This window comes from Amblyomma americanum, chromosome 6 (genome assembly GCF_052857255.1).
Source record: "Amblyomma americanum isolate KBUSLIRL-KWMA chromosome 6, ASM5285725v1, whole genome shotgun sequence".
NCBI lineage: Eukaryota > Metazoa > Arthropoda > Arachnida > Ixodida > Ixodidae > Amblyomma > Amblyomma americanum.
The window spans coordinates 96,123,858-96,139,337 of record NC_135502.1 but is presented as its reverse complement, the minus strand read 5'-3'; the positions used below and the strand labels follow the sequence as shown (position 1 = coordinate 96,139,337).

The window sequence follows — 15,480 nt, the reverse complement described above, 5'->3', positions numbered from 1 at the left end:
TTTCATGCTTTTGCCATTCTATCTGAATTGGCAGTTGTCCGCCAGTTACAGCAGAAAAGAGTTGCCTGATAACTTGAACAACAACTCGTGTTCACTGTCGGTGGACGGTGTGGCGGAGTGACTGTGAGAGACTGGCAGGCGAAGGCGTCGGCTAACAGCGACCTCAGAGACATTCACTACTGTAAGCGGAGGTGCAGATGATGTTGCAGCAAGTCATCACAAACATTGTCATCATTCACGTATTAAAAACATCTCACCATCTACTTCTTATACAAACGCTCCATCGTGCTGCGTGTAATAATAATATTTGCTCACAAAAGAGAAATGGTGTAAAGCAAAATGCGAGGCTGGGAACCCCCTATGCAGTGCACCTGCCAGCCTGTCGCTTACACGTGCGTACACAGGCATGCATACACATGCACTGTCATTCCAGGTCATTGGTGAGGGCACGCAACAGGTGCTGCGCCTAGCACAGGTACGCGGCCGTCTTAATGCCACTCACCAAAGCAAGCATGGCCGTGGAGCCATCTGCTATGGAGCACACTAAGCACCTTGCACTGCTTGCACGAAAAGAACTCGCCAGGAGGCTAGTGTGGAAGAACTCGTGCAGCACAAAGCCAATCGAGTGCGAAAGTGCTGCGCCTCCTGAACTGGTGCAGAAAGTGCAGCCAAAACAAGTAGACCTTAAATTTAGTTTCATGCCCAAACCAAATATACACACACCTATGCTGCTGCGAAAGGTCACCGTTGTGATTTATGTGCTGCAAGGGAAGCATCACCCAGAGTAGCGGAACAAGCATAGAGAAGGAAAACCATAGCGAAATCCCCTAGGAGTCCTCTGTGTGTTGTAGGATGCCTTGTAGAAAGCTTTTATAGTGAAATGCACAAGTTCTTGCTTATTTTTCAGTGCCGTTAAAATATTTCAGTTACAGCATGCTTTACTAGCTGTTCGAAATTTCAGTGCCAGTATGCTTCCCTGATTGTTATGGCTGATAATTGGAATAGGCAGCTTTTCCAGGCAGTAAAAATGTCACAGCTAGGCAACTGGCACAAAAAAAAAAAACGGGAGTAAGAGGAAAACCTCAGTTCGCAAACCAACATCCCAGCGTGACCTATTATTGAAACATTGCTCAGCAAACTGATGATTCCCTCGTTCCCCTTGTTCAACCTTGTGCTGTCCAGAATTCATCTTCTCTGCTACCCAGCAACTAGGCAGATTGTGCCAGCTTAAGGAGAGACTCAGTTTGCCCAAAGATGTGTCTTGGTTATCACCGTGCATTACTGAGGACGCACAGCTTGGCAAATATTTCAATGGGATTTAGTGCACTGAGAACTGCCTTTGTTTGTTCTTTTAGTGCATCAGAAGAGTGCTGGAAAGCCTCCTCTGAGAAAGGCTACTGCAAAAATCTCAGCTTTGTTTGTGGTTTGTTTATACCACGCCATGGGATGAAATAAGGTGCACATGTTTTTTAGCCCACTTTTATGCTACGCCTCATGCACTGATAGAAATTTTGGCGCTTTCTACTGATTGGTGGGTCTTGCAACATATCCAAAAGTGCTGTGCTGTTACTCATGACAATGTGAGGATTTTAAAGCAATAGCTTTAGGGCTCCCATTGCGCAGAAAATGTGGCATCGGCATCATTGGTGTCCGCATTGTGAGCAAAAAATCCCTGGAGATGCTACCTAGGTGGGAAGCCTAAGTCACGTGACCTTGTGGCGTCATCACAACCTGCTCACCGGATTATGAGCAAACTGATTACCGTGGCAGGAGGCAGTTAAATTAATGATTGGCAGTGCAAGGTTGCTCAGGAAGAGCAACCTAGGTTGCACAAGCCCCACCAATGGCAATGCCTGCCATTGCACGGCCATCGCTTAACTGCTGCACCACTGCACCAGGAGTGGTATCAGGACTCCCAGGGACCTATGAATGTTGAGTATAGAATGACCAATTCTGCATATGGGGGCATTAACTCATTAACGCTACATGTCGTACCTGTAAGGCGGAGCTTCAGTGTCCACGCCAGTTTTTTGCATGTCTTGTGTTCATCGCCGTAATTGCAACCCTTACTTTCCAATGCTGCAGATTTCTCCTGTTGCCAGCATTGCTTGGATCTCTGACCCAGAAGAAGGTTACTACAGACCGAAGTGAAATCCTGCGGTTATCAGAGGTGTGTCTTGAGCAAGCACTTTGGAATTATTCTCTAGTTTCATAGGTATTACTTGCGCAACTTTACTACAGTGCTTGAAATTATTTTGCCAAGCAATGGATTTCTTCCATAATTCGTTCAGTTGGCTTTCTCACGTCACACCCATCCCTAGTAATGCTACCACTGGTCTTGAGTAAAGCAAAAATAAAGTGCTGATCATGCACGCTAGTGCTTGACAGATGTGCAAATACTATGGTGGGACTAGTTTTAAAAAATTGGCAGTGGTTTAGCTCTGGTTAAACCTGGAGTGACGCGATAGCTACAGCTGGCCGAGTGGAACTTGCTCAGTTGAATGTCCCGGCCGTGCCACTAGACAGATGCACTTGTCACTAAAACTGCCTTAACATTTTCTGTTTCATAAAACAAAAACTACGTTAGTATATTCTATTTTCGTACTTTACAGATCTGCCATTAGGCAGCCACGCAACGTTAAGAATGAGCAGTTTAAAATTGCCTTGTAGTTTATGTGCTGATGCCTTGCACCTATCATCTGCTTACATGCACTTAACTGCCAGATTCGATGTGTTCTGTTCTTTTTATTAGGATTGGCAGTTTGGAACTGCCAAGTAAACTCGCTTAACGCTGGTCACAGAAAATTTCTATGCTGTGGTCTATTCCCTCTGAGTCGTGGTGAAAAACCCGAGTCAACGTCATGTGTGCAAGTGTGTGAAGGCACAAATCTCTGCCTTGGAGTTGCACTCTCAGTTTCTGAAAGCATGAAGCTACTTTTGAGGTTATTGTCAGGTGTAGGACTTCAATATTAAAAGGAGGTCACCAACGTTAACAGGGCTATGAGACGAAAATTTGCATCCTTTGTTCATTATCTATTGTACAAAAAAATACTGCGCCATCCGGTTTTTTTACTTGTAAATAATGTCACAGAAATGATAGAGTCATAGCATAATATAGCATAGCGTAATATACTGCCTAGTGCTACCATTTACCGCAACTGCCAGCTACCAGTACACGTGTGTAGATGGCCCCTGGAGTGCCTCATGCATCTTTACTTGGCCTGCAGCTTGCCTGGGCCATTGACGCATGTACACACGAGGCTAGTGGATACTGTATGTGGTAGTGCCAGGCGGTATAGGCTATGCTTAAAGCTTCCAGTGACTTAATGAGTCGGGCAGCCTCAGTGTAGTCTTCGGTATCAAAGTAGAATACCTGCTTACTTTTTATTTGTTCCCAGTTGGTCATATCTGGAGACACAAAATTTTTGGCCCCTACTGTGTGATGTGTTCTCACCTAATTGAGGATTACCTGTGTCAGATGGGACTCTGTTCAGGTAATCTTCATTAGGAGATTCTGCATAGGGCTAGTTAACCCTTGTGTTCCCCTGCCAAAATATTTGGCGTTTTTTCTTTCAACTGTCGAACCAATGGTAATTGAAACTGCTTATACATTGAGGTTATGAGAAAGAAGGGATTTTTGGGAATAGTTTTTTTTTACAGTTGCTCATTTCTCTATACAATGTGATAGCTTAGCAACTGTGAATCCTTGAAGGCATATTTTTCTGCATTCTAACCGACAGCTGTACAGCCATCGCTGGTTTTAATGTTAAAGGGATGAACCGCGTCTTTCAGGTCAGCAGCCGAGCGCCATAAGCACTGAGCCACCGCGGCGGTTGCTTAGGAACAAAAATTGAATGCACTTGTCCTCAACGTCTCTCTCGTTTTAATGTTAAAGGGATGCTGAGAACAACTGCATTCAATTTTTGTTCTTAAGCAGCTGCGGTGGCTTCAGTGGTTATGGCGCTCGGCTGCTGACCCGAAAGCGTGGGCTCGATCTCTGCCGCAGCGGTCAAATTTTGATGGAGGCGAAATTCTCGAGGCCCGTGTACTGTGCTATGTCAGTGCACGCTAAAGAACACCAGGTGGTCGAAATTTCCGGAGCCCTTCACTGCGGCGTCTCTCATAGCCTGAGTCGCTTTGGGACGCTAAACTCCCATAAACCATAATTTTTATTCTTAATAAGTCAATTCTATAGCTCTTTCTGGGTGCTGTGACGTTTGTCCGGCTGCAAAGGATGCATTTGATTGGGGAGAAAATTGTGTTTAATTAAAAGCCAACTTAAAGGGACACTCAGGACAGCACCCAGTTATTATTACCAGTAGAAATCGATTCTGTGGCTCGTTCAGACTGTACATTTGTCCTGGAACAAAGGACGCATTTATTGCCAAGCAAATTTCATTTAAGAATCTTCCTGCCAGTCGATTCAAACTCGTGAGGTCCTTACCAAAAAAGATGGGCTACCACCGATTTGAAGTGAATGGTGGTGCTGCATAGCCTCTGTAATCCGCGTTAAAAATAAATGTTGACTAAATTCGATAAGCGCTATAAAAACGCACTTAGGATTGCTTCGGCGATGAGTGTGATCCTCGAGCTCTGACAGGCGTACCTTAATTCTTCACGAGGCCTGCCTTTTTTGTTGGCTTATCGACCGGAGCATTCTTGTGGGCTTACGGCAGTCTTAGATATTATTTTTTTCATTCATGTTCAATATTCTCCCTGCTGCCGGTTTCCATTTTGCAGCACATATTCAATGGCATGGAACCTTTTGCATTGTAGCTTCTTCGCCTCGCAGGCGAACAACGCACGATGCATGAGACGCCGTACGAATATGACGCTGAAATCCAAACTTTCGAGAATGTGACTGTACTGGATGTGGCGGCGGTGCACGCTACATGCTGCTGCTGCATTCTGTCTGGTTGTAGCAAGGTTATGTGATTCTGCCCACAGGATAACATTTAAAAATACTGTTTTAACATAGCATGATCCCCATTCTGCTACCGTGAACTGCTTCCGCAGGGAGCTACATGCACATGCACAGATTGCCTTGATCGAGGAGCACACACTTGTCACTGCGCAGGTGCAGCTGGGTCCCCGCGGAAGCAAATCATGGTAGTGGACTGCGATGCACTGAAACTTTCTAAGAACTCTTTTCTTTTCCTCTTTTCGGCATCGGTGTTCTTTTTTAAAACATAGTTCATGGGAATGCCAAGAGATGGCATGTGGTGGCACGTAATTTTTGACTGTATATAAGTTGCAGCGACGAAAAATCTAGAAAAGAACCGCGAATTGTACTCCAGAAAATACAGCATATATCTGCGCCAAACGCTCACTTTTCTGCACCAGAAAGCACTTTTGGCTGCTCCAAAAGCTGATGCGAGGTGACTTCTGTCAATCACATCACTGGTCACCTTCCAACCACATGCTAAACATTGTAGGGAGCTAAATTGACTGAAAAAAGAAGACTTTCTTTGCTTTGCCGACTGCATATCTTTAAACGACACTTTCGGTCGCATCCCTATCGTATCGGAATGCTCATAGTTGTTGTTTCATTGTTACACTGCGAGCAAACAAGCTCGGATGAGACTGTCACGACGGAAAGATGCACAAAAGCATCAAGCAGAATAAAATTACATGCAGTTGAAACAGAAATGGTTGTGTTGAGAGAAAGAAACTGACATGGTCTTCATAACTACTGTACCAGTGTTGACATCCAGAAAGTTTTCTTCTATTGAACATGTTATTAATTATTTTAATGCTATTTCTAGGAACCCTTTTCTTATGTTTGACAATACGTGATGTTCTACAGTTCAGAGTAACTCATTTTGTTGACAAGCCTTTTAAATTTCATACAAATCTGTATGCACATCGCCATATCCGATGAGTAAAAACAGGATTATGATCGCCTTCTTTAATTGCACTTAATTTCAACATCGGATCGAGAGAGCACCTGTGGAGCTTTTACAGTTGTCATCAGGGTCGGCTGGCTGACAGTTTGGGAGTTTTATATATATATATATATATATATATATATATATATATATATATATATATATATATATATATATATATATATATTTCTTCATGTTTTGTACCTTGCACTATAGCAGCCTACTATTTCTGTGTAGTAGTACAAGTGCAGAACAGCAGCCATGTTCTGTGTATTTGGCTGTTTAGATGGGCAGGCATTCAATATGTATTGTGGGATGCAAAACATCTAAAATAGTCTTTTGTACTTCGCATGCATCTTTAGCGCGTCTAACTGGAGACATGCGTCGTGCTTACAAAATGCATTTCACAGTAGGAAGAGTTACAGCCAGGTAATGTTATTGAACCTAGACATGATGAGAGACGATCCATTACTGTGAAATTTGAAAGCCAGTGTTTAGTGTTGATGATCGAATGCGCTCGACAGCACTAATAATGTGTTACATAGTTATGTGAGTGTTTGCTAGATAATGCGACCTGTCCAACCTGAATGAATCAGGATACGGCTCAACGCCATTCATCTGTGCACTGCTCTTGCTTTTTGGAGCATGTCATCACAGATGTCTGTGGGCGTTTTTCCTCACCATCTTGTGCAGCCAGTGGCCACTCCTGGTTGCTTGGTGCATCACTGTGTTGTATAATTTACTATGAGCAGCAAATGAAATGTAAACAGGGTGCTTGTAACGCGAACACAAGAATTAAAAAGATATTAGCTGCCGGAGAAGAAATACAGGCGGGGTGCAATAACTCATCCACGAAACTGTCTTCACACCATCGAAGTTAAAATAAAGTGCACTAGTATTTAGTCCCCCTCATCTAAATTTTTTTTTTTTTTTGCTGTTTCCATTTCAGTTGTCTTGTCTGCATTTCAGTGTTGGCTGATAGCACATGTTGTTGGACAGGTTTACTTCCGTGACTACCTGACACGCTGCCGGCAGTATGGGGTCACCAGCTACGAACTCCCCGAGGCAAAGGACGAAGATGCGTGTGATAAGAAAGCTGATGCTGCTAGTCCAAAGAAGTCGGAAGCTGACAGCCTTGTGGATGCTTGCAGGTTGGAATTCCATTCTTTCAGTTCTAGATTCTCTGAGTTGCCTTGATCTTTTACACCTTTCCATTGCTGTTTTGAAAGGCCTTGAAGCTTGTGTCAAGTATGAGCTGTTGCTTAAGTGCGGAGCGCATGGCAGCAGCAATTTGAGCTTGCATTTTGCATAGGTAAGGGCCCTGATTTCCTGTGAGTCCACAGAAAATCGCGGATTGTGGCATATTTTGCGGAGTATTGTATTAGCAGCCACATTTTTTTTTATTGCATTGTGTTTAAAGGGACACTGAGGAGAACCCTATCAAACTTTTTTTGTTAGCGAAATCTGATAGTTCGGCATTTCATGGCTTTGTTGCCGCTTGTCCGGGAGCGAAAGATGCATTTATTTCAAAGAAATTTGGATTCGAAGTTGAAAAAGTTTTTCCCGCCACTCCAATTCAAACTCGAGAACTCTTATGACGTCACCGACAACTCTTAAGACGTCACAGGATGGAGTGACGTGAAACATGACATAAAGGGAGACTCCATGATTTCTGGCGGCAAGCGGTGCGGTCTAGCAGCTGCCGAAATGAAAGCTACCGCCACCGCACGTTGAAAGCATCTATCGGGGGTCACTACCGTCGCTTCGTTTACGTTTGCACCGGCGTCTTGCCGGCGTTACCATGGACCCTGTTCCCGAACCCGACGACGTAGTTCTCGCAAAAACTCTGGCCTGCATTTCAGCGACCTCAGCCCCACAGAGCGTGCAATGCTTTTGAGGGAGCACGGTTAGGTTAGGCGCCGGCGGGTCGTTTCCTCCTTTATTAGTGAGCAGCCGTTGCAAACTAAATATCATAACCCCAATGCGGGGAGTCGCGAGTGGCAAGGACAAGGTCACCGCGTTGCGCCCGTCGGAGGCCGGCCAGTGCTTTGGGGCCAAAGAATTGTGATTCCTTGAACGGCGTGGTTGCACGGCACAGCAGGCGGTGTTGAGGTCTCCCACAGTTGCAAGGGCCAAGTTATTTATTTATTTTTTTGCCAAAAAAAAATGGATGGGTGCTCAAGGGCGGTCGCGTTTAAAGTTGGCGGCTTGAATTTAAAGCAGGCGCACGACTCTTCAACGGCTTCCGCTAGATCCAACGGGTCCACTGGATCGGGCTCTCTCGCCCACTTGCATGTACCTTTAGATATGTACTGTGACTGGATTAAATTTGCCGAGCTCGAAAAGAACAGCTCCGCCCAACTGCCGACGCTATTGAATTACGTCACAACACGCACCTCGCCGCGGAGCCGAATCAGTCTGGCCGGGCCGGCGGCCGCTGGCGCACTCGGTGCGAAATAGAGACATGCTCCAAGTCTTCCCGCCAGTGCGGTCAGAGTGCGCCGAAGCCGCCGAACGTGTCGGCGGTCAAGCGCAGTTTGAGTATAGAAAGTCTCACTTTGGCCGACGTGACGTCGCCGTGCAGCGCGCACACGTGTTACGCCGGAGCATAAACGCGTCTTAACAGAGCCTGCGCTGAACCGCTAACCAACGTATTCGGTGGCGGCATCTATGGGAGCCACTGAAACCCCCCGCCCACTCACTGAATAAAAAAAGAAATCCTGTGCCGAGGTTCGGAATCGAACCAGGGCCTTTGGCGTTTGAGGCGGAGACGCTACCACTCCGCCACGACGGCTCAAGTTGCAACCATCAATAAAGGCGCATCTAGTGAATGCACTCATCTGATGCAGAAATCTCCGCGCTTTCGCTAGCAGAGCTAGGCCATCAGAAATTTTTCTGAACTGCCTTGTACCTTGTCTCCCGTCCCTAATAAACGATTTCTGTTAAGTAGTTTGAAGTTGACTGGCACAGCCGGGAATGTTTTGCCGGGCGAGCGTGCGAATACACAAGTGTTGCCTTGTACGATCACCGACCATTGTGCCATCATAGTTTTTCATCAACCGTGGCAATCATCTGACAAGCCTTAACAGGCTCCTTCAAAGGTTAACTAGCACTTGAAGCGACGCTTGGAGTTCCTCTGCTGTTCGGCGCTTGTAAATCGAGGCGTGTCAAAAACAAAACCACGGAGCACGCAAAGCTCATAGACGCGAAGCGCCATAACAAATCGAACTCTCCTGGCTGCCTGTGGCGCTGCCAAGCATCGGTTTTCTTTGCTTCCAACTTTCAGGTTGTCTTTTGTCTGCCTTCCTTGTGTGATAAAAGTGCACTATCAGTTTTAAAATAAAACTTACTTCAATATTGAACCGCGCAACCTTCCTTTGTCAGCCTCAGAGATTCGCACGCCCATGTAGGAAGGAAAATTCCTCCAAGGTGGCGTCTCTTGTGCTATGGCGTCACCACGCTTGTACTTGCGAGATTGGCCTGTGGCGGCGATACCTTTATTTTGGTTCTTGCTATTTTCTACCTTACAAGAGCTTTGTTTTCAATAAGAGCGGTGTTTTTGTGATCAGGAGCTGGTATTCTATCGATACAAGCCAACTTCAATTTCTCCTCAGTGTTCCTTTAAGGACATCAATAGAAATGATAAAATGCTGGGGATGGGATTTTTTTTTGTCGTGTGAATTCCTTCGAAACGTATAATCTTGTAACGGACAAAATTTTGCTAACGACTTGACATGCTTGCTCCCCTTGTAATCCAGCCAGCTAACGCGTCAAGCGCTGTGGCTCTGGCGACAGCGCGCAAGCTTCTTGGGATTAGTCATGATACTGGTGTCAGTTGAAACCAGTATTACTGTATTTTCGCAAATATAGCGTGAAACTTTATCCTTGAATAATGTGTTTCAGAAAGCACCGGTCATTATATTTGGAACGGAATCACAAATATAGCACAATTTTTTTTTTCACTGTTCTTCGATATGTTCACAGCAAGCTCACCCACCAAGCTTGTGGGGTGCCAGGAAAAGCCAACTTCTCGACGCCACTAGTTGTCGGGGCGAACTGCGCGGCACATGCTGGCGAGAACGAGTTTCTACAAATATGGAAAGAAGGCTGCACAGTTCATTGAGAAAGGAGAGAAGGCAGTGAAGGAGCTGTGAAGAGTGCTGAAATCAAAAAAGGGGGCGAACGGGCATAAAACTGCAGCAATAATCATCCAGTCAAGAAGTGGCGGCATGGCGGCAGGCCGCATGCATTAATACATGGGAGGCTTCTTGCAGAATTTGTAATTTTCCGCCACACAAAATTAGGGGCCTTATGCATAGTGGGTCACAAAGGAAAAAAAAAGTACTTTTGATACCAAAACATTTCGTTCGTGCTTTCTCCTGTGTAGTTATTTCTGCGACAACTGTTTATATGCTTGAGTTGATATCTGGTGCTCAGTGGCTGTAGGTTCAGGGCCCTTGCTTAAAAGGACACTGAGGACAAGTAGAACTTGGCCTGTATCAATAGGGTGCCGCGATCTAATCACAAATGGACCACAGGGCTGTTATAAGCTAGAAAAGAAAAAATAAACATGCTTTTTGAGGAAAGGAAATGGCGCAGTAATTGTCTGGCCTATGTCGGGATCAGTGAGGGTGCCTTTTGGGTTTTGCCCTCATCGAAACGAAACGCGGCCGCGGTCTGGTTGGATCCCGGCTACTCCGGATCAGTAGCCGAGCACCCTAACCACTGAGCCACCGTGGTGGGTAGCTAGAAAAGACCATAACGCAAAACAGGTGTCGTGATCACCGGCCATATTCATATGTAAAATCTATGCAGGACATGGATTTTTTTTTTTTGTGCATGGATCCCAGAGGTTACACTACACCGCCCTTTAACCAATCTTTTTCGATGAGGATGTCACAAGTTGAAATGAGGGATTTGAAGATTTTTAAATCCAATTTCTGAGCAGTAAATGCATGTCTTGCTACAGCACAAATGTCAGCACAGCCAGAAAGAGTCTGAGAGTCAATTTTTACTGTGAACAGTAGTTGAATGGAGTTCTCCTCAGTGTCCGTTTAAAACAGTGTTGGTATTTAAACGCTAAATATATAAGCATGATTTTTGCGTCTTTTTGCACTGCAGGCTTTTATTTTTTATTTCATTTAGATATGCTGTCATCCTAACTAGGGCTTTCATAGGAGTGGTGTCACACAGCCTAATACGTGATCGAAATGAATATTAACAGCACATCGCATGTTGAACTATGATCGTAGCAGGCAGCCCAAAATCACTTGATAAGGGTGGAATAATACAGTATATATGTATCATGCATTAATTTGCCCTTATTTATGTTGTCTTGGCATTTTAAAGCTGCAAGGACTTGTACAGCAAATCCTAGCACTTGAACATCCTGTTATTGCTTTGTTAGTAAACATGGGTGATATATGTCACGTCTTTCGTTCATTATCTATTGTTGATGCGGCACCATCAGTCTTTGCACTTTGGTTTTAGGCTGTGTTTGGTTTAAGAAAGGACACGGGGATCAGGTCGCGAAAATTGCGGAAAAAGTCGATTTTTGGAAACCACGCGTTTCGGTATCTGCAACCCCTAATCTACGTTGTATCAAAATGGTTTCGCTGAAAACGTACTAAAAGTGCCCGAAAAATTTTAATTTGTCAGTGTGCAGGGCGAGAAAACAGTTATAAGTCTCACAAAATCACCGCAGTTCGCGGAGCCATATCTCATCTTTCCCACCACCGAGCGCTGCCATCTTGGTATCGTTTGAAAGCTCAAAGTTCCGCCGTTTTGTTTCTGAATTCTTCAGTCGTTGCCATCTTGTAACATTCGCACAAACACAAAAGAAGCGCGGGTATGCCAGGGGTGGTCACAGGGGCCCTCCAATGAAAGCGGCCCTCCGATTGGCTGCCGGTCTGAAAAGCGCCCTCCATTGGTTGCTGCTGCGGTAGTGGGCAAGCTGGCAACCACAGCGGACCACCGTTTTCTGCTTCGCAAACCACGCCGGAGTTTTCATTTGACACGAAGAATTAGGATTTCTGATAGCCCCCAGGTTAGTAATGGATCGTCGCTCATTTGAAAATAAATTTTTGACGAAGTACGCATTCGGAAAATGGAAGTGCAAGCCTCGTACGATGAGAAAAAGATGGCGGCCAACGGGAGAAGCGGAGCACCCAAATGAACATACGGAAATGGGCCGCGCTATCTTGCACCGCGTTACACCAGCAGCGAAGCTGACAGTCGCCCTGTGCCATCGACGCTGATAACCCAGTCGACGGAAGATGCGCCAGCGGAGTCTCTTGCACCTTTGCGTACAGCCGCACGAATGGGTAGCCGAGATCGCAGCGTTGGAGGCGATGTTGGCAGAGACGCTGTCCTGTTTCTGGCGCATCGTGCGACACGGACACGCAGCCTTCGAGTGAGCCCCATCCGTCGACGAGCTACGGTGCGATAGCTGAAGATTCACCGGACAAATCGTCGCCCGAACGTAGCACCATTCAGGCGCACCTCGAGCCGCGTTCCGTGTCGTCGGCAGTGACGGGAGAAGTGCAGACATGCAGCGTTCGCAACTCCCTTCGCGCAGCGTCCTCAACTGAATGGAAGTTTGGTCAGTGCTGTCAAAGGACGAGCATGCCTCGCTTTTTGCGATAGAGACTGTAGTAAATGAGGTAGTCGTGAAGTACAATTCAGGGAGCCAAGGAGCCTACTCGGCAATGTATGCCACCTTGGGTGTGCATCATGGAGCCCTTGCTGTCCAGAGGGCTCAAGAAAAGGACCAAAAACACCAGAAGAAGGCATCGAAAGCCCACCAAGCAAAGAGGCAAAGGTGCAAGAAGATGCCTGACAGCAATGGTGCAAAATATTACAGCTCTGGTGCTTTCTAATAAATCTGCAGTGCTTGCAAAACTTTAGAGCCAGTTTTCTCAGAAGTGAGTTTTGAGCCGACTGTCTTGCTTGCAGAAAGCATAGAACAGCTATGCCTTGTGGGATTTGCATGGGGTTTGTAGCACTGTATTTCTTAGTAAATTCTCCATGCAGTGACATTCCTATATTTTTAATAACTATCTCAACTTTTTTACTGTTAGCTAAATTGGCATGTTGATAATGACCACATTTTTCAAACATGGGTATAATGTCCTGTGTAAAAAAAAAATACGGGTGATAAAAATATTTGCAGAACGTTGTCACTGCATGAACTATTCAATTGGCCAAAATATAAAAGCAACTATGGGCTTCTACCACGTTTCTTTGTCACGCCAGGCTTTCTGCAAGTAGGGTGCAAATAAACATTTGTAATGTCAAAACTACTCAAAATATATCAATGAAACTTTGAAATTAGTCATTCAGCACAATTCCCAATAACCGGGCCAAATTTCATTGCTCTACTACAAAAAATAAGGAATTTCACTCCGATCCTCACCTCCCCCCTTAAGTTAAAGGAAGCATTGTGATGGCATAATGATATACTGTGTATGAAGGAAGTTTTGCATTCTATGTTGGACCCGTGCCTGTACCTTGCGCTATGTTAGCAGCACTTTGGAAGAAAAGAGAAACCCCTAAGGGCAAAGAGGCTGCAGCTTGAACCAGTTTCAGGATCCCTTTGCGAGCCCAAAATGGCTGGGCCTTGTGATGAAACTAAAATATGGGGTGTATATGGAGTTGCCGCTCATGCGGGTTCATTCTGAGGGAGTTCATAGTCATGGCTGCCTTTTTTTGAACTTGAATTCGCTTCTTCTGTGAGGCACTTCCAAATCACCTGACTCTGTGACGGGGTTTCGGTTTGCACCAGGAAACGGAAAGAGAAGATCGCTCGCTTCACAGAGCAGAAAGCCATGGAGGAGCGGCAGCGGCAGCTCAAGGACCTCATGGACAACCCCAACATTGACGACGAGACCCTGGTGTGTGCATCGTAGGAGAGCATGGTTTTATGATCTACGGTGCATATTTATCACTGTGTCAGCTAAGACACTGAGGACAACTACATCCAGTTTTCTTTGTTAGTAAAAATCAGATGTTTGGCTATTTGGAGCTATGTTGATGTTTGTTTGACAGGAAAAGGTGCATTTATTATTGCGAATACTGTAGTTATAAAATGGAAGAAGCTTATTGCTGCCACTCAATTCAAGCTTGTGACTTCGGTGGTAAAAAGAAACCGGTGATCAAAAAATGGCAGTGTCACCTAGCCTCAAGATATCCCCCCCCCCCCCACCCCAAAAAAAAAGAAAGCATTGAGAGTATCGCAGTTTGTGCAGTGACATGCGGTAGTGATGCCTGTATTTCAGATTTTGGCCACGTCTCTGGCTTTACAAAAGCTCGGTTTTCGATGAAAGTAGCCCCCTTGCAATTAGAGCATAGTAATCAGCCGATAGAGGCCAACTTCAGATTGTCCTCAGTATCCTTTTAGGAAGAGCAATGAATGAATAATACTAGTGTAGCTGCTGGGAATCGTGTGGGTATCCTGCGGTTCCTATTTGTTTCCATCGAGTTCCATTTACGTTTCTTGAGTCGTGATGTGTTTGTTTGGCCGACCAAAAATGAATTCTGTGGATGTGGTGTTCTGTTGGTCTCGAGAAACAAATCCAACAAAATCAAAGCAAGTATCATTGAACAACTCAGTTTGTCCATCCTTTGCTCATAATAACAGTTTGAACATTTGCTCGTAATAAGGTTCCCTCTGACTGGAAGGACCTGCAGAGCAAAAACTGTTAGCAGCAAAGTAGAGCATTGAAGAATTGCAACTAGAGGTGCTCTATTAGGAATACAGTCGAGCCCACTTGTAACGAACCTGATGCTCATATGGATTGCGCTCATTATATCATAGATTTCTAGTAAGTGGAGTTCCCGTGTTACAGCCAAAATTACAAAGTCATGCAGTGTAAGTTTGTTATGCACGTCTGATTATTCAAACTAGACAATTACGGCACTTTCCAAGCTCTCCAGAGCAGTAACATACATCTCGCCGGTAATGTTGCTACCCACAAGCTGCTTTGGGGACGCAATAGTACTACAGTCGAACTCGCATATATCACACTCGCAAAGAATCGACTAATAGTTTGATATAACGCGTAATTCAGTGCAAAAGTAGCAGTAAATTTAATAGTATACATACACATTGAGATGGGAAATAATGTATTTCTATCGTAGCCACTTACTGTGTGCAGATTATCAAGCGAAATAGGCGTGAATTGCCTCAAAGAAAACACATTTTTCAATGTATCGATGGACTCCAAACAGCTGCGACCACAGCCTTCTATCAACGCGCAATATCGAATCAGATGTTCCTTACAACTGACCTTCAGCGCGCGGATTATCCTCAGGTCCAAGGGTTGAAGCACCAAAGTAGTGTACGGTGGCAGGAAGTCAAGTACACTGTTGCTGAAACTTGCATGTCGTTGTTGACAGCCATCAATTTTGCAGTATAACCTTGCCCCCTAAAATCAAAAATAAAAAGTGTATTAGTTAATTTTAGCTAATTATTTAATTAATTATTCATTCATATGAGGTGCACAATGTCCGCCTTACTTACAATCCAGTTCATAGGCTGCACCAATGTATCTCTCGCAGTTTTTAAAATTAAAATTCGTAAAGGTTAAAAAAT

General features: G+C 45.0%; 1 protein-coding gene across 1 annotated transcript in view; it reads left to right on the top strand.

Moving 5' to 3' along the window:
- Nucleotides 1–15,480, top strand: part of Tap42 (immunoglobulin binding protein Tap42) — a 30,601-nt gene that overhangs the window by 3,131 nt on the left and 11,990 nt on the right. The window contains exons 3-5 of the mRNA XM_077627628.1: nt 2,086–2,170; nt 6,888–7,039; nt 13,672–13,780. Coding sequence (XP_077483754.1) covers nt 2,086–2,170; nt 6,888–7,039; nt 13,672–13,780 — 346 coding nt within the window. The remainder of the gene's footprint in view (nt 1–2,085; nt 2,171–6,887; nt 7,040–13,671; nt 13,781–15,480) is intronic.